The sequence below is a fragment of the Vicugna pacos genome, chromosome 21, assembly GCF_048564905.1.
Source record: "Vicugna pacos chromosome 21, VicPac4, whole genome shotgun sequence".
In the NCBI taxonomy this organism is placed as follows: Eukaryota; Metazoa; Chordata; class Mammalia; order Artiodactyla; family Camelidae; genus Vicugna; species Vicugna pacos.
The window spans coordinates 5,454,420-5,478,771 of record NC_133007.1 but is presented as its reverse complement, the minus strand read 5'-3'; the positions used below and the strand labels follow the sequence as shown (position 1 = coordinate 5,478,771).

At 49.5% G+C, this 24,352-nt stretch overlaps 1 protein-coding gene across 5 annotated transcripts in view; it reads right to left on the bottom strand.

Moving 5' to 3' along the window:
* RGS8 (regulator of G protein signaling 8) overlaps positions 1–23,549 on the bottom strand; it is a 28,670-nt gene extending 5,121 nt beyond the window's left edge. The window contains exons 1-6 of one of the 5 annotated variants that reach the window (XM_031688826.2): positions 23,429–23,520; positions 22,236–22,306; positions 20,146–20,274; positions 17,595–17,696; positions 16,618–16,682; positions 1,132–1,298 (exon numbers count right to left, since the gene is read on the bottom strand). In XM_031688826.2, the coding sequence (XP_031544686.1) occupies positions 1,132–1,298; positions 16,618–16,682; positions 17,595–17,696; positions 20,146–20,171 (360 nt within the window). In that variant the 5' untranslated portion in view covers positions 20,172–20,274; positions 22,236–22,306; positions 23,429–23,520. Of the gene's footprint in view, positions 1–1,131; positions 1,299–3,319; positions 6,435–16,617; positions 16,683–17,594; positions 17,697–20,145; positions 20,275–22,235; positions 22,307–22,431; positions 22,536–23,428 lie in introns of those variants that run through there. The other 4 variants (XM_072945972.1, XM_072945973.1, XM_072945974.1 and 1 more) reach the window with 4 other exon arrangements.
* Between the last annotated feature and the right edge of the window lie 803 nt (positions 23,550–24,352).

The window sequence follows — 24,352 nt, the reverse complement described above, 5'->3', positions numbered from 1 at the left end:
TAATAATTAATGACAGCATCTTAAATACATATTCATGCTTTTCAAACTGCTTTCATGAAGTTCATCCCTTTTGACCCCGGGAAGAATCCTGTGAGAGCTGAAGACCAGATATTCTTTGTCCCAGTTTATAGATGAGGATACTGAAGTCAAAAGATACCAAAAAGCTAGTCTAATGCAATGTGGAAAGTTAGGAGAGCAAACCCTCAAATTACTTCACTCCTAGTCCAGGGATCTGCACAGTGTCAGGCAAAGAGTTAAACCAGAGGCAAGCACTGATGTGGATTCCCTAACAGGAGCCTGCCCTTTTGTCCTCTCTTAACTAGGAAGGAAACCAGTGCCCTGGGGAGAAAGACTACACTTAGAACAAATGTTTGCGCTCCCATCAGCTTTATAAGGAGCCTGCAGCAATCTGGCCACTGGCTGAAGACCCCCTGTGTCCCAAGTCAAATCACAGTTGAAGAGTTCTAGGTACAAAATGCATCTCAACTCGGAGACAGCAACTATTTTTCTCCTATAAGACCCTCCCAGGTAAAACTCTGTTTTGTGACTCAGAGAACTCAGAATAACAGTACGTAGAAATTCATATTATTATTATAAGTAATTATAATAAATTATCATAAAACACTACGAATGACTGTAATTAGTCATTAACAAGCAGTGACAAACAGTGAACTGGTACTTTATCCCTAATACTCACAGTAGTCTTAAAAGCTAGGTGATATTATACCCTTTTACATTATGTACCCAAATGTGATTCAGAGAGACTAGGTGACTTGACCAAGATCACACAGTGAGTAAGCAGTGAGCTGATACGGGAACAGGATTCCAAAGCACATGCTCGTCCCATCAAGCCACACCGCCTTCCACTAGGGACACGAACGTGGGTTCAGTGGCATCTAGTTTGCAGAGTCCCTACAGAGACAGGTCCTGCTGGCCCCTGTTTACCTGACAGGCAGCTAACGGAGCTCCTTTTTCTGGAACCCCTGGGCTCTGCACTTTAAAAGTGATCCCTTTGTATCAAGAGCCATCAGAGCAGTGAGGTTCAGAAGAAAGTCCCCATCAAATGTGGCACAGACCCCCAGAGGGGACTGACACGAGCCCGGGAGAGCCTTGTGACAAGACCCAACACACCTCCCTCGGAGCCTGCACATCCACGAACTCCTCAAAGATCCTGTGCGCCTTGGAGACCAGCTTTGCAGTCGACCTGGTCTTCTTGAACTCCTCACAGGCCAGCCAGAACTCCAGGTTCTCCTCACTGAACTCCGTCTTCAGGAAGGCACGGAACGCAGCCACCCCATCTGTGGATGCGGAGGGAAGTGGAAAGGAAGAGAAATAATAGGAAAAGGTTCAGCTCAAGAACTGCAGAAGCAAGAGCGAGAGGCAGTCATAATGCGACAGTGGCCCCGACTGCCCACCCCCACTGCTGCTCCTGCACATCCTTCGAAGCCTCCATTCTCTTACACACCCAGGTCCCCTCAGAGACAAGCCATGTTTCTCATTCGAGGGTCAGGGGGATACTAGGGGGCAATGTTTAGGAAGCCATCACAGCAATGACTATGGGAAGGCCCAGTCACTTCTATTCAGCCCTCAGTGGTCACTACCTGTCCCCTAATACAGACTTGGCTGTCCCCTGGGTCCCCTGGTGAGCTTGCATTTCTAATTAGGCCAAAGTAATATATGTAATCCATTCCCCGCCCCAATCCAAGTCAGCCAACCTGAAAAAACAATCTGTCACAAGACAAACTGGGGGGGGAGGCAAATGCCTCAGGGCAAGTCCCTCACTATTAGCAGGAAAATGTCAAAGTAAACACCCCACTGAAATACAGTCTGTAATGCCATCCTGTTACATGGACCGGTTCCCCTTTAAAAAAAAACTTCGGGGGCCCTGTATTTTAATGATTTATTCCACGGATCCTTTATTTTCAAAAGATCTTGCCTATCTGGGGGAGGGTATAGGTCAGTAGTAGAGTGCATGCTTAGCATGCACGAGGTCCCGGGTTCAATCCCCAGTACCTCCATTTAAATAAATAAATAAACCTAATTACCTCCCCCACCAAAAAAAAAAAAAAAATTAAAAAAAGATCTTGCCTATCAAAGTATATGCTTTAATTAAGATTAATTATAACTTTTCTACCAAATGATTTAACGATTAACATACCCTTTCATTTTTCTTAAACGATGTCTCGCATATTGCCAGAGTTTCCAATTGGAGTAAGATGAGCAGGGTTACCACACAGATTTGGAAAGGGAAACAATATTCATTGATAACCTAGGCATTCATCTGGCATTTTTATTTTAAAATAATTTTTACAAATTATCTTAACCCTTAACGCACGCTCCCCAAGTCAAATGAGAGCTTTAGGTTCCTACCAACTGTCCTCGGGGGAAGGGCAGATACAGACTAAAATAAAGGGCTGCACTGGTTACAAATGACTCTGGCTATAATGTCTTATTCCTCTTCTAAAATTTACTAGACGGACTATATGTTAACAGTTCTTAATTCTGGGTGATGGGATCCCCTGAGCATCTGAGGTCCATTCACACGCACCAGGACCGTGCACGGTCTGGCATCATTCTGTGGACTGGTGGCGCCGTGGGGTGACATATTCAAATATTTGTTTTTAATTTTCTGAAACGTTTTTATTTCTCCTAATTAAATAGTCATTGTTTGTCTTTCAAAATAGATGTTTTAATGTGCACACTAGAATGCTAGCCATAAAAGCCAAGACTTTTAATTGTAGGAGTCAGGAACTTGAGAGAGAAAAGGGTTTTGGTGGAACTTCCTAAAGCTAAACTTTAAATCACAAAGACATCTAAGTTTGGAGGCCTGAGCTTAAATAAAGGGTTTTAACAAAAATAGAGGTGGTCATGAAATTTATCAGCCCAGCCAGGACATTTCTGAGAGTGAAGGGGGCGCCTTCTGTTAATTACATCAGGACAATGAACATAAACCACGACCATCACAGGCGACAACCAGGATACACGGTCACCTTGACTGTAAGACAAGAAGTCTGGAGAAAGCAGAATGTGAGGCAAGGTTGTTTCCCACTAGGCAGGATGGAAACAAAATTGTTCTTGTGCCAGGCAGGGGAGGAGGATGGGGAGGGTAGCATCGTTTGGATGCACATGAGAGGTCCTCTCAGGGCCCCACACACCCTCCACCTTACACTGGGTTCCAAACCCTGAGAGGAGGGAGCAGAAATCTGAGAAAAACTGAGAATCAAAGTGAGCATGAAACAGTGGCGTGGCAACGATTAGGCAGAGAGATGGTCTGAGAATCATTCGATTCAATAATTAAAAAAAAAAACTGCTCATGTACCAAGTACTGTGCAAAGTCTATCCCTGTCTGCAAAATCCTTTATGGATGCTCCTTCCACTGCACCGTGTCTCCTCCGGGTTCTCATAGAGAAGATCCAGATGTTCCCGCGGAGTCCAGAACGAGCAGGGTCTGAGCGCTGGCACGCCTGCCAGGGGGTGGCTGCCGCGGCAGAGGCGACAGGCAGAGGAGGGAGGGAAGCCACCTGCCACCGCAGAAGCCTCTGAGGAGACCCAGTGCCGGGCGAGCCAAGGGGGTGCTGCGGCAGCAGAGCGGCCTCAGAGCAGGGACCAGCCCACACGTGACCAGAGCCAGGGACACTCTCGGTGGACACGGAGAGCTCTGCGGTCAGGGTATGGGAAGGAAAAGGTTGGGGAGGGACCCTAAAACACTGCATTTATCTAAAGGAGCAAAGGTGGAGTGACTTGAAAGAGTCACTCAGGGGAGCCTGTTGTTTTCAAACCAGAAAATACTAAATTCTTTGAATTGGAAAGTTTACGTTTGTCGTTTATGTTAGATTTTGTTTTGCTTTACTTTCTTTTTTTCCCATTTATTTATTTATTTCTACTTTTTTTCCTCCTTTTTCAGTTTTATTAAGTAGAAGTGTTGCAGTCTGACTCCACATACACATGACATTGCATGGAAATACATATATACGGTACTTTCGTTAGTTTACATATATGTACCAATTATTGTTTCTAAGAACAGATTAGATCTTTTAGCTTTTTAAACTTACATAGTTATCAAAGGAATAAAGCCATCTACGGAATAAGAATCAACAGAATGCGGGAATCCAGTCATAAAGGACAGTCAGGTGTGCTCACACATACTCAAGAAATCAAAAGGATAATTAGTTCATTCGTGTCCCTCTTATTATCGTTATTTTTTAGAAAAAACTGAATTCCTTGAATGGGAGAATTTGTCATTTGCGTTAGATTGTTTTGCTTTTCATCAAACAAAAATGCATGCTTGTGAGCATGCTGAATCTAGTTACAGGCAGAGAAAATGACCTCTCTGCCCTCCTCAGTGACATTGTGAAGGTCGTCCTGCTAAGGGAATTGGCCTCACGCTGCCCCAGGGACAGACACGCTCTCCTTGCATCAGGTCTCGGCTTTCCTGGGTCTCTGTGTGGATGAAAAGAGGTATCACCTGAAAAGGGCTCTCAGGAACGTTGCTTGACTGCTTCCCGTTTTTCAGATGAGGAAACTGAGGCTTAGAGAAGTGGCTTGACTGAGCTCACACAAGTAACAATATGCAGCATTAAAAAATAGAAGATCTGCTAAATACCCATCCGGCAGAGCAGTAATGCCATCTCCATTCATTTATTCATTCTTTCACCCGTTATGTGACCCAGGCATTCCGCTAGGTGCCTGTGCACAAAAAATGGGCACAACGAGATTCTCACAGAACTCGTGGTACAAGAGCAATTTGAGCCAAGATAGCATAAATTATGGTAATTATGGTAGAGATGATACGGGAGATGATGGGGAAGATGGAGGATGCTGTGAAAGTCCCCAAGAGGGGCACCGGAGCCAGTCCTGAGGAGGAGAGGGAAATCATGCAGGAGGAAGCTTCTAGGCTGAGCTGTGAAGTTGAGGAGAAGGAAGCTCAGTGAAAGGAGGAAGGGGAAGACAGAGAAGAGAGTGGCAGGAAGGAGGAACCACACAAGCGAAGGCTTATAATTAAGAAAGGTGATTTAAGTAAGCAGAAATGGTTTGGTAAGACCAGGGTTTAATAATATAATGATAATAATGCCAAAAATTATTGAGCCCACTTACAGGATGGACATACACCAAGAGCCAGAGAGAGAAAGATACCACGGCACCACCAGAGGCCAGGGACGTGGACATTTCACGGAGGAAGTGGCCGGTGTGCCCAGGGCTACCCAGAGGTCAAGCCGGAGGGGGTCCGAGGGGTGGCTGGCGGTCATTAGACTCAGCGACCCGATTCAGCAACCGCTGGCAGGAACAGTTTTGGTGGTGTGAGGAGGGCCCTAGCCACCCTGTGGTGAGAATCTGTGAGGAGTGAGAGGGGAGGAAGTTAAAACAATGGGTTCGGGTGTCTATGGGGGAGTAGAGAGATCAGACAGCACAGCTGGGAGGAGGCAGAAAGTCAGGAGAGAGCACATGTCGGGGGTGTGTGTGTGTGTTGTGGGTTTTTGATAAGATCGTATGTTTAAATATCGATCTGGTCAGAAAAACTTGTTGAGCAGGAGGATTCAAAGTCAACAGGAAGAAAGAGCTTAGCTGATCAAATGTTGCCCCTAGGAAGGTAGAAGATATACACCTGAAAACCACGGTTATGATGGAGACAACAAGGGAAAGGCTGCACGTGGGTGCAGGGGAGGGAAGGCGCTCCTAGCTGGCATTAGCTGGAGAACGCAGCGGGAACTAGGGACGCAGGGCTTTGTTTTTGTTTATTTGCTTAGCATTTGGGGCGGGGCGTTTTCTTTGTTTGCTACACGCCATGCTTTTCGCTGGCGCTTTTACAGACGCCAGCTCCATTTATTCCCACAGCAGCGCTGCTCCACAGGCAGCACGCGTGACGCCCTCCCGTTTTCCACTGGCGGCAACTAAAACTTACAGAAGTCAGGTCAATTCCCCAGTGACACACTGGGGAGAAGAGCCAGGTTTCCCTCCCGTCCATATGACACCAGAGCAAGGTTTTTCTAGATGTGTGTGTGTGTGTGTGTTTTAAGATTTAAAAGCATTTAATGACATAGCATCTATTTAACAGATAAGGCAGAAGTCAAGAGGTTCAGGTCGTCCGACTGAGCATACGAGTGACCCCCTCTGCAGTTCCCAGGTGTGTCCCAGGCGTGTCTGCCTGCGTTTGCAGGCAGAAGGGAAAGAGCGAGGGAAGGGAGCAATGAAAGGGGCAAAAGAATGGAACCTGGCAAAGGGCAAATTCTAGAGAAGGAGAGGGATCATGGAGAAGGGGAAGAACTTGACTTCCTTAAAGTCAAAAGTAGAGAAAGAGAGAGCGGGGCAGGTGAAGATGGAGAGAAATGGTCAGGGAGGGACATATCTGAGCCGTGTCAAGGTGAGCAGCCTGGATCTTCTTTATTCATCTGGGGTGAAGTCCCTGCAGGGTCTGCCTCTACCGCTAGGTTTTGGAGCTACAGTGGAAACAAATCAGACAAAGGCATCACCTCACAGAACTCGCAAGCCAGCCCAGTGTAACAGACATCAAGCAATTATTTAAAACAATGAAATAATTACAAACGCAGTGTGTGCTGCAGTGCGGACACCTGAGAGTGGAAAGAGCTACTTTGGAAAAAATGACTAGGAACCTAGGAGGGAACAGGCAAACAACTGCGAAGACCTAGATTTCAGTTCCTGGGGAGGGTTACGAGGCACCAGGAAGCGAGCAAGGGCGTTGATTTTGGGGGTGTGCCCATCATTCACAGACAGGACCATCAGTTCCAGGCTGGCAAACAGAACTTGGAGAAAGGGAGGAACCAAGTAGTTGGGACATTAAAAAAAAAAGGAAGACGCTAAGCAGGAGGTTAAAAAAAAGCTGAAGTTAGAGGGGAACTTTTTAAATAACCACGGCAAAGAAGTTTTGAGGCTGGCACCACATCAAATGTTTTGTGAACAAATGGCATTTGCTCCTCAGAGCAAATCTATAGCGTAGATTCTGCAGTTTTTACCATTTCACAGTAGAGGAAAATGAAGCTTCGAGAACTTAAATAACTTGCCGAAGGTCACACGGTTAGCAAGTGCAAGGATGCCGATCTGCAGAGCCAGCACTCCTACGTGAGACGGGCGTCCAGTCCACAGCCCTGCACCACGATGGGGCCCAGGGGATGCCCGCGCCAGCGACGGCTGAAGGGTTGGGGAGGCTGTGCCACCGCAGCACAAGACAAGGAGGCCTCCAGCAACACCACGGAGATGACGACATTTCCAGGAATGATGGCAACGGAGGAGGTGGGGAGAAAATGAAAAAGTCACTGCGGGAGGCGGAGGAGTAGGAGAACGGGCTTGGCCGGCAGAAGCCAACCAAATGACACGGAAGGCAGCTCACACTGACTCCGTCGGGGTGGGGGGTGGGATTTGGAGGAAAATGTGTGGTGACCTCATACTCAGATTGCGACTGTCTGGCCGCACCGCTGAGGCAGCCTGCCGACCCTGCCCATCCCGCCTGGGGCGGCAGGACCACTGTCTCAGCCAGAAGCACCAGTTCTGATCCAAGGCGGGCCCATAATTAGCACATTCAACTTCGCCAAGTCTCAGCACCCGCATCTGTAAAGTGAGGGTGGCAGATCCAATGGACCCTCCCAGCAGGGGGAGCACTCTTGGCCCTCATCACAACTTCGATGTCCCTGCATCACACTCAGCTCTCAGCTGACGGTTTTCCATCCTCCTCATCCTCATCATCGCCAACATCAAGGACTTACCCCAGGCCACGTTCTGGGGTAAGTAATCCTTACACCAACCCCGCTATCAAGGCAGAGGGGCTGGAGTCAGACAGCTGGTTCTGAATCCAGTGTGTCCTTGGAAAAACACCTGAGCATCTCAGAGCCCAAGTCTTCTCACTTTGGAGCGTTTAAGTGAAATGTCCGTGGACACTTGGCCAGTAAGGATGGGAAAGTAGATTTACACCTGCGTGACTTCAGAGCCCACCTGGCCTGCCTCTCCTCCGGTGACCACTGGCGGACCCCACATTATCACCTCCTCCAAAGGAGGGATGGACAGTAACCCCAAATCAGACAGTATGCTGAAAGTACACCACAGCAGGGCCAGTTTGGCTCACAGAGCTGGAGAGTCTCCCCTGGGACCACACCTGCCATCACCTCCTCTGTGGTGACAACAGAGGCCACCAGATACCACCTGCAACCTGGAATCTGTCTAAACTCTCTTCTTTTCCGTGGCTCTGACACCTGCCTTAAGGGTCCCTCCCGGGATGCGGGGTGCCTCACAGAGCAGACAGGTACATTTGCCCACTGTGACTGGGGGACACAGTAACAGAGTACAGCTGAGTGACCTTTTAAAGAAGTATCCTCTTTTGGGCAGCCTTGACCCAAGATGTATTTGCCTGCATTTCCAGGGCAGGCTTCAGAGGGGAGGGGGGCCAAAGCACTTGAAATCTGGCAGGAGTTTGAGGGAAGAGCTTGAGATGGGGAAGAAGGAGAGACAGGCCTGGGAGGGTCTGGACCTGAGAAGCAACACTGCGGCAAAAATGCCCTGGAAAGCTCACAGAGCCCCGCACAGACCGCTGGGATCACAGCCTTCCTCCTCCACTCGCCCTCCACTCTCAGCCCCGGCCTCTCCCCGCCCTTTCATGTTCCCAGGGCTGGCTCTGAGCAAGGCAGGGTGGAGGGTGTCTGTGCAAAGAGAAACTTCACCCCGGAACATTGGAAGTGAGATGGGGGTGGAAGACCCCCCCCCACCGTGGCTGCAGGAGCCCCTCCCCTTCTCCGGAGCAGATGGCCGCAGCCGGCTTCTGTGCTCGGACTGCTTGTCTCCCACTTGGCCCACCTTTCCTGCCCCTGTGACCTAGCAAAGGAGCTGTATGCAACTAGAGCCAGTGGCATTTCATCTTCCCATCTACCTCCTTTCCTCCCTCCTCTGTCACCTCCCACCTCCTCACAGCGAGCCTTTTGTCTGGTCCTTTCCCTGACTCCTCAGCATCTTCCCCTGCCCTCCTCCCTTTCCTTCTGTCCTCTGTCCCTTTTTGCTCCTCCTTCCATCTTTCTCCTTCTCTCCACCCGGACCCTCTCCTTCCCTTCTGCTTGTCCATAAACTGCAGTTGGTTCAAACGCAGGATGCCAGAGCATCTCCGAAAGGCTCATCGGCATCTCCTGGCATCTCTCAGAGTGACCTGCTTTGTCAGCCGCGCTTCCCCTGCCTGGGCACCCCTCCCCCCACCCCCAAGCACCATCCCCCCACCCCCACCCTCCGTGTTCCCTCCCCAATACCCCGAGAGCTAGAGTCCCCCTCCACCACCCCCAAAGACTCCAGGCAGCTGGAAAGAGTGACTTCTCTCTGATCCTTGAAGCTGCTCTGCCTGGGATTGCATCCTGGCTCCGACACACACTAGCTAAGTGTGACCTTGAACAAGACGCTTAACCTCTCTGTGCCTCAGTTCTCTCCTCTGTGCAATGTAGATCCTAACAGCACCTGCCCCCTGGGGCCGTGGGGATGACGTGAGCTCATACATGTAAACAGCATGCAGAGTCTACCCCGAGACAGCGACAGCTCCACACGTGTTGGTGACCATCGTCCCTGTGCTGCGCTGGCCTAAGGAATCGTCAGACAGAGCACAGCATGCCTCATACCAAAAAACGATGCAGGTGACTTGGGTAATGGGTGAGAAACAGGTCAGGAAAGTGAGAGAGAAACAGGAGGATCGGCCTTTTCTTTAAATTTCATTTTTATTTCACTTTGGTCTTCTTTGTACGATCTTCTAAGAAGTCAAGACTTTAAGGACATCAGACATTTTTGAGATTAGTGTCTATCTGGTCACAGGAAAGGAAAGGCTTGTGTCCAGAATTCCTGGAACACAGGACAGAGTCCTGGCATCCTCTGGAGCACTCACAGAGTCTCCAAGAACACACCCGTGGCCGCACACACGCTGCCTGCTGCCGGCTTCCTCCCGCTGGTTCTTTGAGGCAGGGTGCTTACATAAGAAAAGAAACTGGGTCACTATGAATGAGCCATGCAGCCAGTGCAGCAGGGAGGGTGGCTTAGGTAACAGTTCAAGGTCCAGGAGCCCTGATTTAGCCGGCATTGTGCATGGACTCGAGCCTAGCTCAGCTCCCAGGCTTGGAAAAATACAAGATCACAAGACTGATTTTTTTTTTTTTGCCTTTCTATTTGCTAAAGTGTAGTCCCAAAGACCAGAGTCCACTTGCATCCCTGATCAACTGGGGAAAAAAATAAGCTGGTGAATGGGTCCAAGGTCAGACAGGAAAGAGGAGAGGAAATTACATTTATAAAATCCAGGACACATATGCTAATGGTGAAATCAAAACCTCTCTGACTCAGAACCAACCTCATAATTTGAAATTTGTGATGAGAATAGGACCAGGATCAAAGCCTTTCTTTCATATTATCTACAAAAATGAAGGTTTTTAAGCAAATAACTGGGGCTAAGAAGATTTAGGTAGGAAGATTGTTTAGAGAACAAACTATTTCCAGTCACTGACATTTATTGGCAAGCAATTAGTATGCTAATTATACTTCAGTCCTATGATTAACGTAATTTTCTTCAGTGATCTCCACCTTGTAGTGCGTGTATAGCGAGAGGATAGATTGTGATAGTAGCAGGATTCGGCTGCTGGAATCCTTGAGTCAGAAAGGACATGGGAGAGCCTGCGAGCAAGCCCTACACTGGACACAGGAAACGGTGAAGCCCTGAGGTTTCGCGGTTTCTTGTCTCCAGGACGTGGACACGGAAGAGGAAGGAGAACCTGGGTCTTACAACTCCTTTTCCAATGTTCCCTCCTATTTTGTCAAGGAGAAGCTGAGTCAAGCAACAGAAAAAAAAAAAAATGGTAGAGTCTGTACCTGCAACTATGGTAGAAAATTGGCAAAGGGTTTTTTTTCTCTTAATTAAAGGGTGACAGAGGAGATGTGCCGCAAAGAGTACAGAAGTTTAGCACTCACAATAGTGTGTAGGTTTAGATGCCCTTAAAGCAAGAGAAGTATGGCAAGACCCCACGTACGCCCGTCCACAGGCTGAAAGACTTTAAAAAGTAAGCGTTTAGGAAGGTTCGTCCAGTTGGTTTGATGTAACAGTACTGCACGGAGTCTCAAAGAGGGAACACAACCAGATTCACCGACCAGGCTTTAAAAACTGCCTCCACAGACGAATTCTCTCACATGCACTGAGGGGAAATTGGGATGATATGAGGAAGGGATGCCAAAACCGCCTGTGGCAAAGGGGTTTGAATTTGAATCAGGCTCCTGGCTGGTGCTAACATGATCCCCATCCTAGCCACAGTGTTCGACCTCGGGCTGCCCGTGGAATCTCGGATCTGCTGCTGACACTAGCACACGGAGGTCATGAAACGCATGTGTCCTCAATGAATTTAATGTTGCGTTATAACAGCAATAATAAGACCTTTTATGGAGCCCCCCACCCCGTGTACAAGTCATCACACCTCGCATTTCACACCCGTAATCACATTTCATTCTCACCACAACTCCGCGAGCTAAGTCTCACCATTCCCCTTCTACAGATGAGGGAAGTGAGGTTTATAGAGGTGACACAGTTTACCCAAGTTCACAGCCGGTGGGCAACAGAACGGGTATCCAACTGCTTTCATTCAAACCTTTGTCAGAAGCTTTTAACGGTTACCTGATATCATCCAGGCACCTCCTTCTCTAAAAGGCTAAATGCACATTCCTGGGTGCAAATAAGAATGATGGCGCTGTAGAGAGGATGGCAAGGAGGGAGAGAAGCTTCTCTTCCACCCATCTCTGGTTTGCATATCTCTTTTTTAATATCCTTTGTGGGGAGAGGGAGGTAATTAGGTATTTATTTATTTACTTACTTACTTATTTAATGGAGGCACTGGGAATTGAACCCAGGACTTTGTGCATGCTAAGCATGCACTCTACCACTGAGCTATACCCCCCACCGTCAGATATCTCTTTCCAACCCTCACCCTCACTTTATCCAGAGAGCACACCTGCCATGTTTGTTTATTTCCTGTTAACGCCCTCCACATGTGGGGTCTGCGAGGCACAGACAACGCCCCGTGAAAGGGACACATTGCCTGAGGATGTGTGAGAACTTTAGCACAGTCCTAAGTGTGTTTCTTGAAGAGCACAGACCGCCTGCCCCACCAAGATGCTCCAGGCTCATAGCTCACCTTACTTGTGTTTTAGAGCAGTGTTTCTCAAGGTTCCGTGGGCTTAATAAACACTACTGGGGGGCTTGAGAGAAAGCAGATCACTGGCCCCCACCCCCAGAGAGTCTGACCCAGCAGGTATGAAATGGGACCTGAGAAATTTCATTTCTCACAAGCTCCCTGCAGCTGAGGTGCCGCCCGCCTCGGCTTCCACTTTCAGCAACACGGTTCCAGAACCTCCGGCCTTGGAGAGGCATGTGGGAAGGGCTGTGTGACAAGTGGAAATCTGATTATTAAACTGCACGTCCTAGAGCTAAAGACCACTTAGATGGGCAAGTAAGGGGTTTCATGAGCTGATAATGTAGTGTTTGTTTGTTTGGGGTTTTCTGCTGGGTTGCTGTGTGACCAGGTCAGGTCATTCTGTTTTTCTATATCTCAATCATTATCCCAAAGGGGTAATTAGTTTTAAAAATGAAAAGCTTCTTTATTGGTCTCCTTCGCTCAGAGATGAATACCAAGTCTGCAGATGTAAAAGAGCTTTCCGGGATGCTGTTCCACACACAAACCCAGCCTTCCTGGGCCTGGTGGGGCAGGTCAGAGTGGACCCTCCACGCTCTGCGAACAATGAAACATGGCCAGGGACCTCTGGCTGCCCAAGGTGAGGCTCTGTCATCCAGGTGGGGAGCAGGCTGCAGGAAGTGAGAAGGGGGAAGGAATTCTGTCTACACCTTCACTTTAAAACTGTTATGAATCCGACTTTTATGTCAGGGAAAAAAAAAAAACAAAGGAAGGAGGGAGAGATGGAGGGAGGGAGGAAGAGAGGATTGATTCAGAGTTAAGGACTGAATGTCCCACTAAAAGCTGGACAAATAACAAGCATATGCCTGGACCTCATGAGGAATCAAAGCAGAAGACAGACAATTCTGTACTCCCCAGCAACCTGTCAGAGAAGATTTCCCACAAGCTGGGAGCCTTCATTCTCCTGGGTGTGAACTGCAGGGGCGTGCGCGCACACACACACACGCACACACACAGCTTCGGGAGCAGATTATGTATACAAAGTACAGACACCAAGTCTAATTGTCACTGGATGAACAGGAAAAAGACACCAAATTAACGCACGTTAGAAATCCTCCCCTGTCTAATGAAGCCATCAGCAATTGCAATTTCATTTTTCGTTTGTTCGTTAACAAACAAACAAAACAAAACAGAGCACTTAGCCAGTGGTTCTCTCCCAGCCCTCCGCAGGTGCTTCGCCAGCTCTGTACTGCGCTTCTTGTAAGCAAAGGTAATTGGATATAAACGGCTCCAAATAACTGCCTCCCAGATTTTTTTATTCTAAAGTTTAAACAACGGCCACGTGGCTTTTCCCCCCTGAGATCTGGACCCGAGAGATGCTCCTCGCACAGGGGACCCTGCCAAGGAGAGGGGAAGGCTTCGTAACACAGGTGCCTTAGCCCCTCATCGGGTTGTGCAAACCATGTCAGCTCTAAAGCAGTTTTACATAACCCTGCAGGCAGTGCTGACTCAAACCCCCTGCCGTAGGGGACTAGATCTTGAGGCTCCTCGGTGGTTGCTACAGACAGCATCCTGGAACAACAGGGCAGAACTAGATCCGGCCCCCTTGGGTCCAGACCCTTCACTGCAGAGATGAGAAAACAGATTTTGCCAAGAGACTGAAGGATTCTGTCAAGGCTGCCCAGCTATTCAACAGCAGAGATGGGTCAAAACCGCGAGGGCTTACTACCAAGCAGTGTTCTTAATTGTGCAGAAGTACGTTCCCAGATGAAATGAAACTGTGCTCTAAACCAAAAGCAGCCCTTCTGCTCCGGATCGGTGAGGACTTCTAACACTGACAAGGTGGAATTTCAGAGGATTCTATTTGAAATCTTGAGGCCCCCGATCTCAGTCAGCATGCTGCCTTGTTTCCTGAGTTATTTGTATGCGTGTCTGTTTTCTCAGAAGGCTGCATCCTTGACCAGGGAAGCGCTGCCCTGCGCATCTTGGCGCCTGTCTCTTATCAGCTGCTTAGCACAGATGCTGTACGTCATGAACACTAAGTACACTCTTTTTAGAGTGAATGAGTGCCCTAAACACTCAGGCAGAGCAGGATGGCAGGGATGCTCTGTAGACTGAGAATGGGAACAAAAATAATTCTCTGAATTTTCTGAAATAGGAAACTCAGGGAAGACAGCTGCCTAGGTGTGGAGAATTAGCAGGAAGTGGGTTCGAGACTAACGCACGCTCTTCTGGGGCCCAGTGATTCAGTGATTCTCCTCTCTTTGCTTTTGAGGACAGTAAGTTGTCTTACTTGAAAGCCCTGCACACCTCTGATCAACTGCTGTCCCTCCTAAGGGACCCGCACACACGTAATCCCTTTGGAAAAGCTTCATCAGCTCAAATTGAGTCACAATACTAACCCAAATTAATTAGACTTTTAGAAAGTTGTCAACACCCTTCGAGGTGAGCTCGGCTCTGACCCCTCAACAGCTTCCCGGGGAGAAAGTGTTCAAGGTCTAAAACCTTGAAATTCTGCCAGAGGCCCTTGAATAAAAACCTCTTGCTTCTCAAAGACATTCATGCTCTGTACAAAACAGAAATAAAACAGAACATCAGACTCCAAGAAGGATCACAGAACTTCAAAGTTCAAACAGCCTATTTCTGTAGTGAGTTTTTTGTTTTTTATTTTTTTTAACAAAGAAGCAATTTGGTGTCAGCTTGTAACCCCTTAGTGGGAATCCCTGTCTCAGAAAATTGTTATTGCACTCCTGGAAACCCAAAGCATCCCTGACAGAAGCAGAACCTAGTGTCTTTAGCTCTTAAAGTCACTGAATCAAATGCAATTAAGCCTCTTACATCTCCTGGTCTTGCCCCCGCAGCAATCCAAACATGTCTTAAGCCTCCATCCACTAACTTTACCACCATAAACTCTGCCTACAAAGACCTCACATTAATAACTGGCAGCAAAATTTGCAACCTTATTCTCAAGGCACGTTTGCTTTTCATTTGCGATATAAAAGCATCGTCTAAAAGCATTCCACCAGATTCTCACAAAACCCCTTCGCATAGAGAACCCCAAGTCATCTAAGGTGTCCCCTCATGAGGATTGTCATACCCGGGTGACAGGTGGCACACAGGTGCTTCCATCTTCATTTCAGAACGAGGAAACAGCCTCAGGGACTTAAACTGAGTCAGTCAGGAGGCCGAAATAGAAACCAAACTTTGAGATGACCTTGAATCAAATCCAGCCAGAAAAGAAGGCGTAAAGTGATAGTGACACTTGTTTAGCCTAATGTGACTCCAGAAAATAAGCCAGAATCACCTCACAAAAACACAAGCATCACCGTCAAAGTCTAAGGGTTGCACACACGCCGTTGCCTTGGCAAAGTCATCGCAGAAGCTTGCTGTTTGAGGGTGCAGCCATGTGTTAGATACGCTGTATCTTGCCTGCTTCATTTTCCTTCCTAAGTGTGATCCACGGAACACTAAAATGACTATTTGTCTCACAAAATTACTTGCTACAACATGTGCTTGTTCTTAAATGCTGCGTTTCATTTTAAAGTCTACTCAAACGCACTTGGCAATCAGCATTAGGATCGGGGGCATAGTCAGAGAGAACTGCTCTTCCAGATGAAAGCAAAATTACTTCTGAAGACGTTTTCTGAAGACTGAGGGGCTCCGCCAGGGCCATGAACCCGCTGGTACCCGAGCTGGCTCAAAAATCAAGAACACAAGTGTGAGTGCCAGCCGGTGCCCTTCACTTCATTGGACAAAATCGTGTCCGCCAATTAAGTGGCAACAATGTCCCAAACTAAAAGCAGCCCTTCTGCTCCCAGATCAATCAGGACTCCTATCACCGACAAGATGAATTGACGGGGGGCACTGAATGTCCGTGTGAAGCCATCCCTTCTCTTCACAAGGCCCTTCTCCGTTCCTCACCCCTCCTCTCTCACTCCCAAACGAAAGGCGTACAAGACGAGGAGAGGGGAAAGTGGAGGCAGGAGTGTGCTCTGATAAGTTCTGCACCCAGTCAGAAGCTGAGGGGTGTAATAAGGCTGGGGGAGCCCACCCCCAAAATAAAGAGCGACGAGAAAACTCAAAACTCGGCCAACCCAAACCAGTAGCAACACGCACAGGCTCTCCAGTGACTTGGGGGAGGCATTTAACTTCATAAAACAAGGTCTGGAGGGAGTCTAGACTCTTGTTTCCATCGAGCCCATCACTCCAACTCCCTAAGCCCGATTCTTCTTGCTAAAGTTGCTGAGAACATGAAGGGACCACACTTTCAACCTAGAAAACAGGAAATAAGGGCCCTCTTCCCACTGCGTTTAAATTATGTTTTCTTATCTATCCGCCCCCCCGGACGGGAGGCTCTGTGAGGGCAGAGACTGGAGCTGTCTGGGACACCGGGCACAGTCCCTGGACCATGACGGGTACTTGGTGCATCTTTTGCACAACGGATGATTTTGCCAAGACAAGATGAAACCGGAATTCTACTCACACTTATGGGAGAGAAGCACGTCAAAGGAATCGGCCCACCGCGTGGCCTCTTCTGTGGACAGTCTCCTAGGAAAGAAGCAACATCTGTCTTGACTATTTCTGAAATGACCTCTTCTCCTTCAGCCACCACTGAGATTTGCTCAGGAGAACAAATCAAAACCATGGAGGGCAAATGAAAGACCGTACCTGGATTCCTGCAATTCTGTCTCTGTACACGTACACGTTCTTAAGCAATTGATGGGGGAAAAACATCTCAGGATTGGAATTCCGTAAATTCAGTGTGTTGGTTTTCAGTCTCAAAAGCAAAGCTAAGAAAGGGCATCGTTTGAAGACGTCACTGTAAACCAACTAGACCTCTATTAAATTAGTTAATTAGCTAATTCATTAATTTAAATGTCAAGATGACAATGGAAACTAGATTTGGAGTCAGAAGAGCCAGGCGGAGCTCCCGACTCTACCTCTCACTGTCATCTCAGTTTGCTTGCCTCTGTAATGGGAATAATGACCCCCATCACAACTCCCTGGGAGGGGGGCGCGGCAGGGAACGAGGTGCCATCTGTGACGTCATTTAACACAGTGCCTGCACAGTGTAGGCACTGAATCCATACTATCTGAACCTAAGCAGATTTTTCGAGTAGATTTGAGTATGTGTTTCCAAACTGAGAAGCTCAGATTGACAACTAAGTAGAACGAAGAAGGATCGTTCGCTGCAGCTGTATGAGACTGGCGCATGACGCGGTTTTCTTAGGAGAAAAAGGAGGATCCTATTCCGAGATCATTAAGCCATGCACTCGGAAAAGGAAAATAACATTCTTCCACTCATGTCCAGAGGTATAAAATAAGCTGCCAAGGGGTAGGAATCTATTGTTACTCAGCTCCTCTGTTCAGCCACCTGCCAGAGAGGAAGAGGTTCCATAGTCCCTCGGTGGGCACCCCACGGTGGGCACCCCGGGAGCACTGCGTGGCCGCATTACTCACTTTAGAGCACGGTTGGGCTTGTCGGGGAGAATAGCTGTGAAATCACTGCACGAGTCTGACTTGTGAGACAGGCATCCCAGTCGAGTCCTCATCCCTTTGTTCCTGCAACAAGCACAGGGGCGGAAGAACAGGGACCGTCGTGCTGGTGACTGTCAGCCCATCAGGGGCCCCTGGGCTGCTGTGGCAGGAGCCAGCGCTGCCCCCTCCCGCCCTTCCCCAGGCGGCCCCTGAAGACTTCCTGAACAGGAGGAGAAACACCTAGAGGATGGGGGAGCCACTCGCTCCCTGTCTCGACTACCAGAATAGTAATAGGTTCCCTGCCCCTAGAGGCGTCATGCTTTTTAAAGCTGACATGCAAGTTGATGGTAAGTCAATGAAGGTCGTTAGCTTGGAAGAATTTCTAAATTACAATTCTCTGTGGGGAAAGAAAATACAGGGATGACAAAACAACAATCCACATTTTGCCCTCCCACTAGGAGGGCAGAGTGGCAGCAGAAGCAGCCGTCAGCCCCGATCGCAGAGCCCCGGTGGTACCCACGACACAGGGAGCAGAGGGATGTGTGCACGATACAGGGGCGCATGTCAGAGAATCTCAGAGCACAGACAAAGTGTGGGGCTTAGAGGCAGGTCAATTCTGCCTCCGGTTCTTCCCCCCCATCCCACAAACCTGGGGACATACAAGAATGGCTACAGGCCAGTGAGGACTGATAACTGCGGGGGGCAGAAGAGCAATGGGCACAACCAGCAATTAAGAGCCAGGCTGCCCTTGGTCAGCTTTTTCACTTACTCAACTAAGCTCTCATACACCTGTTTATATTTTGGCTTAACTCAATCAACATATTTCAAATTTTAACATGCTTCCTTAAATTTCTCATATTGTTTATTCTCCTAAGGACCAGGAAATACTTGGGGCAGGTCCAATGAGAAATTATGCTAATGTCTTTTCCTGACTTTCAGTATCACCCTGCTTTTACCTTAAACCAAAGACTGGAAAACCACAGTCCTGCGAGATGCCTGTTAGTGTAAATAAAGTTTTATTGGAACACAGCACCCCTGCTTGTTTATATATTGTCTAAAGCTGCTTTCAAGCCCAAAGGCAGAGTTGGGTGGTTGCAACGCAGATCGTGTAGCCCATGAAATAAAAAATATTTAGTCCCTGGCTCTTGATAGAATAAGTTTACTGACCCCTGACCTTTAACCATGGCAACTGTTGGGATGGAGGGCAAAGGTAAGAGGGGGGATTGGGGATAATCAGGATGTAAGAGTGACTTATAAAAGGGGGCTGCCACGTGCACACTGGTAACAATCGGCCATAGAAATAGTTTTAGAAGATGTCATTCTCCTTGTTGGAAGGAAGTCTTCCAACCTGGCTTTCCTTTCCTCGTTTTCACAAATCCTGGGCCCGCGCAGAGATGTCAGAGGTCACCCAATCCCATCTCTTTCTTTCACTTCAAATGGGTTTTCATCCCTGACCGTGGTAATTGTTCACAGAAATCTTATCCAGCAAACGTCTACGGGGATGGTATGATTTGATGGGGATGGACAACACTTGTATTCCACAGCCCATCTCCGAGGAGACTTTTAAGCCCGGAATCCCCAGGTTCCCAGAAATATTCCCTCTCCTGCAGGAAAGCAGGCCTGGACGTCCTGGGCTCCCCTCTCTCGTCTCAGCCAGGCATATTGTGAAGGCATTGATTTCCTGGCTTTTCAAAACAGTGGCTATGGCCGTTCTCTCTCCCTCGACAATGAGCATCTTATGTCCACACCGTCTGACAAATCACAGGGTGCCCCAGCAGCGGGCCTTGCGGGCAGCTGATTAGGGACCCTTGAGTCATCACATTCCATGAACTCAAGTGCAGGTCCTGCTCAGGCTGCAGCACGGGCCAGAACCCACAGAACCCTCTCAGTGAGTCGGCTCATTCCTCGGTGCCTTAGAAACATCAGTCATTGAACAGTCAAGTCGATGCCCCCAAAGAGCAATTAAGAGGATTTCAAAACAGCAAATCCACGCACGCCATCTAACAAGGTTTGGCAGGGGCCAGTGCAAAGGGTGCTACTTGTTACCAAGACAACGATGAGTCTCTCAAATAGTTTGCAAACTATTCTTTGGGCAAAATAGTTCTAATTTTCCATCTTGTCTAGCTGAGACTTAACTTTTCAGTTGGGTCTGAAATAACAGCAGGAGTGAGTCAAAGGTTAAGATTACTTTGAGAAAAAAAAAAAACAAACCAAAACTGGGCTTGCCTTCATCTTTCTTCTCTGTCCCAGTAACTCACAGAGACCTCTCTGCGGTTCAGCACAAGCTCATGCACAGCCCCACACCGTAAGTCCCGCCAGCGGATGGGAGGGCTTGGTGTCAATGAAGGCTCTGTTTGCAAGGCCCCAGCTCTGCAGGAAGCACCCAGGGGAGTTCAGCGCAGACTACCCGGGAGGCCTGGGGGACGGACCCATGGGATTAGAAGGCGTGGGACAGGCTCAAACAGCAGGAGAGGCGGGAAGGTGGAGAAAGAGGAAAGGGGCAGGGGCGAGAAGACAGGTTAGCATCCGTTACCTGCGTGGCATCAGCAAAGCCGCCATACAGGCTCCTGCTTACGGTTAACCCACTGGCTGGTGTGCAGGGACGTCAGGGCGGGGGATGAGACTGCGGGGCACAGGGATCTACCCTTTCACGTCCTCTCACCTAAAATCAAAGAATCTGCCGTGAGAGGGGGCCTCCCTCTCCCCTCTGACGGCACTACAAATCCTCGCAGATGGCTCTCTGCCAACGGAGTATCTCCCCACACACCCCGCATCCCCACGAACATCTTCTTGTCCCGGGCGAGGCTGACCAACCAGGGATGGGCCAGGACCAGCTGCTGGGTGGGTTTGCGCTGCTGCCGGTGGGTCAGGAGTTCCTGCTTCCCCGACCACCGGCCATCGACAGGAAAGCGGGACACGGGCCCCCGGGAGGAGGGCATGGGTGTGGGAAACCAAAAATGACTGTTCTCTGCATCTTCCTGGAGAGGGGGCCCAAGTGACCAGCCAGCCCTGGGCGGGGGGGGGGGGGGTCAGCTCTTGCTCCAGAATCGTCTGATTGGCTGCTGGTCTGCTTCCCACCTCCCGCCAAGGGAACCTGTCCCAGAGGTGGGAGTGCAGAGCCTAGGGAGGGCGTGAGCGGGAGGAAGGCTGGAAAAACTCCAAGGGAGGCCTGTCAGGCACTATCACCACTGAGGCTCACGCCTTGGCGGGGATCACAGGCACAGGCTGAAGAAATGAATATGCAAGTCACTCTCCCTGCCCACGTGGAGGCTGCCGGCCCGCCTGTGGCAGGGTCTCCCTGGGAGCCGGCCTGCTCCTGACCTGCAGCAGGAAGGGCATCAGGGAAAGGGGGTCTGGAGGTGGAGGGCGGATTGCCTGATAAGCTCTCTCTCTCCTAAGGGTCCCATTCTCAGGGCTTCCAACCTTTTGTTCCCAAAGACGGGAACCAATAGGAAGACACATGTGAAGAGTGCAGCCTATCCACAAAGGGTTCCCCTGGGGGAACCCTGACACCAAACACAGAATCCATTTTAAAGGAAAGCTAATTTAGATAGATAAGGCCCCGACGCAATGTACCCAGGGTAAATTATTTCGATATTACCTGGAACCTTTCACGAATACTTTTTAAAATACCTTTGCTAGGAATACTATAATTAATCAATTTTAAAAGACTGCTTTATTACCACCAGCAAAAAAATTAGTTAGACTTTGCATAAAGGCTCATCTCCAGGAGACTGAGCAAAGACTGCGCAATGTAAGCAAGGACCTTGCCTTAATCTTTGTCCTAACAGTGCATACACCTGCTTGCCCAGAAGTCAGGAAATCGGAGCCCTTTACAGCTTCAAGGGTCTCTAGAAACCATTATCTGGGGCCCCTTGGCTTCATTTTCTCTCGCTTGCAGGGTACAGCCCCAGGGGAAGGGGATGCCCATGCCAGGGGCCTTCATTACCTGGGCGCTGAGCAGAACCAGGGACCGCCACCCACAAGCACAGCAGGCAAGGTCACCTAGGGTGGTGATCACCTGGCCTCCTGTCCCTGCCTTGTCACTCTTCCCATCCCACTGCCGGTCCACGCCGCCTTCCGGGAGCTGCTTAGATGCCTGTCTCTCTCTCCTCCAAATCCAGCGCTGACCACCACTTCCCCTCAGCCCCTCCACCGCCTCTCAGTCCCTCCACCGCCTCCTCCATTAGCTTAGTCTTGGAGTCGATTCAATACGAATCTGCAGGATACTCTGACCCCACCTTTCTCCCAGCACCTAGGGGCTCTTAGCCCAATTGGCACTTGACTTCCGGGGGACAGAGTTTGGGTTACCCAGAGGCCAGGGGGGTCAAGGGTATGAGGGCACCATAACACATGGGCCGTAATAAGTGGACATCAAGTTGCAGGTGACTCTGGGGCAGACAGGACAGGACACGTTGGAAAGAAAGGATACTCAAGGAAAAAAAAAAAACAAGGTTAAAAGCAAAGAACAAAGATTTATAAAGAGGGGAAGAGACACTAGGAGCCTCAGCGGGAAGAAAGCAATCAATATGCATGGTGAGGCAGGTTAATTAAATATGGATAATGCAATCAGCCCACACGGGCACCCCGGAGAGGAAAGAGAAAAGCCAAAGCAATACTCACTGTCTTTGACCAGTCCTCATGGCCTGCGGGGCTTTGCCAGCGGGACGGTCAGAGGCTGCGGGGAAGGAGCGCTGGGGAAAGAGTAGATCTTTCTCTTAGCAGTCCTTGGTGGGTGAAGGGCATGTGTGCATGAACACACAGGCACACTCGTGAGCGCACGCACACACACATCCACACGCATGCATGCACAACACACCTCCCACCACTCGAGCCGGGCAGCGAGCGGCCCCGCTGAAAGCTCTTCTCTCTGCTTGTCACATCCAGTAAATACTGAAGCAGCCTACACCCAGCGGGCGGCGGCTCAGCTCCCGGACACGGTCTGCACGCCCATCCTCATTGGCAGGATGCAGGAGGTGCCCCTGAGCAGAGCTTGCCTGGCGCTCCTCCTGCACCGTCCTCTTCGCAGCCTCACTAACCTGCTTCCCAGCACCTCTGGCCGCAGCTCAGGGAGAGGTCCCCACAGCCCAGAGCTGCCTCCCTCTGCACCCAGAGGCTGCCCAGGGGGCAGGGAAGCCGGAGGTATTAACTCTTTCTGGCCACCAGTGAGCTGAAAATCAAGTGTCCAGGGGGCCTCTTCTAATGAGCTCTGCTGCTGGCTCAAGGCTGGTTGCTGCTTAGGGAGCAGGGAGCAGAAAGATCTTGCCCCAGACAGCTGCTGACAGCAGGAGCCAAGCCGAATCAAATCTCCTAATGAGCCAGGAGGAGGGGGCTGTCTTGCTGGGTGTGATGTGATGTGATAAATGCAGAGAGCAAGAAAGCTACGGGGTAGGTCACACATCTAAATTCCACCCCCTTTCTCCCAGTTTCTGTTGTGCTGCGCTACCAGGCCAAACCACACAGCCCCGAAATTACCCCGCTCTGCCACATCTCCGCTGTCCCTCTTCCTCTGCTGAGGCATGTCCCCCCAGCCCGTCTCCACTCCCACTCCCCAGCCCCAACCACACCACTCCCCACTTCCTAATGAGAAATTCCCACCTCCCCAAACATGTACATTTCCAAATCTGTGCTCCTGCCTCTCACCTGGGTTCTCCTACAGTGGAAATTCACCTCTCTCCCTCATCCATCACCTAGCAACTTCCCCCTACTTGCCTTTGTGACGGAGTGAGACTTTTCCCTTTGTTCTGCCCAATCTGCACATCATCTCTATTTTTCTGTCTTCTACTGTTTTTTTTTTTCCTTCCAAATCACCTTACCCACGTGGATCTCCACACTGCCTGGTTCAGTTCCTGAAGGAGGACTCTCTCTTCCTGCTTGCCCTACTACAGCGGTTCTCCGAGTGTGGCCCCTGGGCCGGCAGCGTCCGCATCACCTGGGAGTGTGTTAGAAATGTACCACCTCAGGCCCCACCCCCAGACCTACAGAACCAGAAACTCTAGGGATGGGGCCCGCCTTCCGGGTGACTCCAATACATGCTGAAGTTTACAAATCCCCACCCTGGGACACAGCTTACTTATCTTCGCCTCATTCCACCCCAGGTCTCTGGGGCTGAGTCTCCTTCTCCCACTCAGGAACCAGCTCCAAATGCACCTAGACTTTGCTGCAAGTCGTTGCTAAAACCCAGGAGGCAGCATATGCTAGAGGCAGCAGAAATCTCTACGAAAAGTGACGCTTTTACAGTAAAGACACGAGATTCGATGTGCTAAACCCTCTACAACCTAGAAAACATTGTCACATACAGTCACCCAACAACTGCATGCCATAGTCAGGGTGTTATGATCTCTGTGTCCCAGAGGGCAGAAAAGGTGACCTGCCCTTTTCAAAGTGACACAGCACGTCAGAGGCAGCTCAAGGACCAGAACTTGCTCTCTTGGGACTCTCAGAGCAGAGCTTTTTCTCCTACGTCCCGTCGGGGCCCAGTCTTTCCCGGCAGATCTACTGGTGCATAACCTATACTTCCGCGGTCAAATGACTCTGCCTCAGCCACACGTTGCCTGATGATAGGATGAAATAAAAATTCCGATGCTGCCTCCACGGTGACTCACTGTCTCTCTCTGAATAGATCCACAGTGCCCCTCTGTTAGGTAAAGGGAACTGAGTGTTATAAAAGGAGCTGCAAGAGAAACGTGCTCCGTGCCTCCGAATTCCTGTCTTGAACGCTGAGGCTAGCTGGGGTTTAG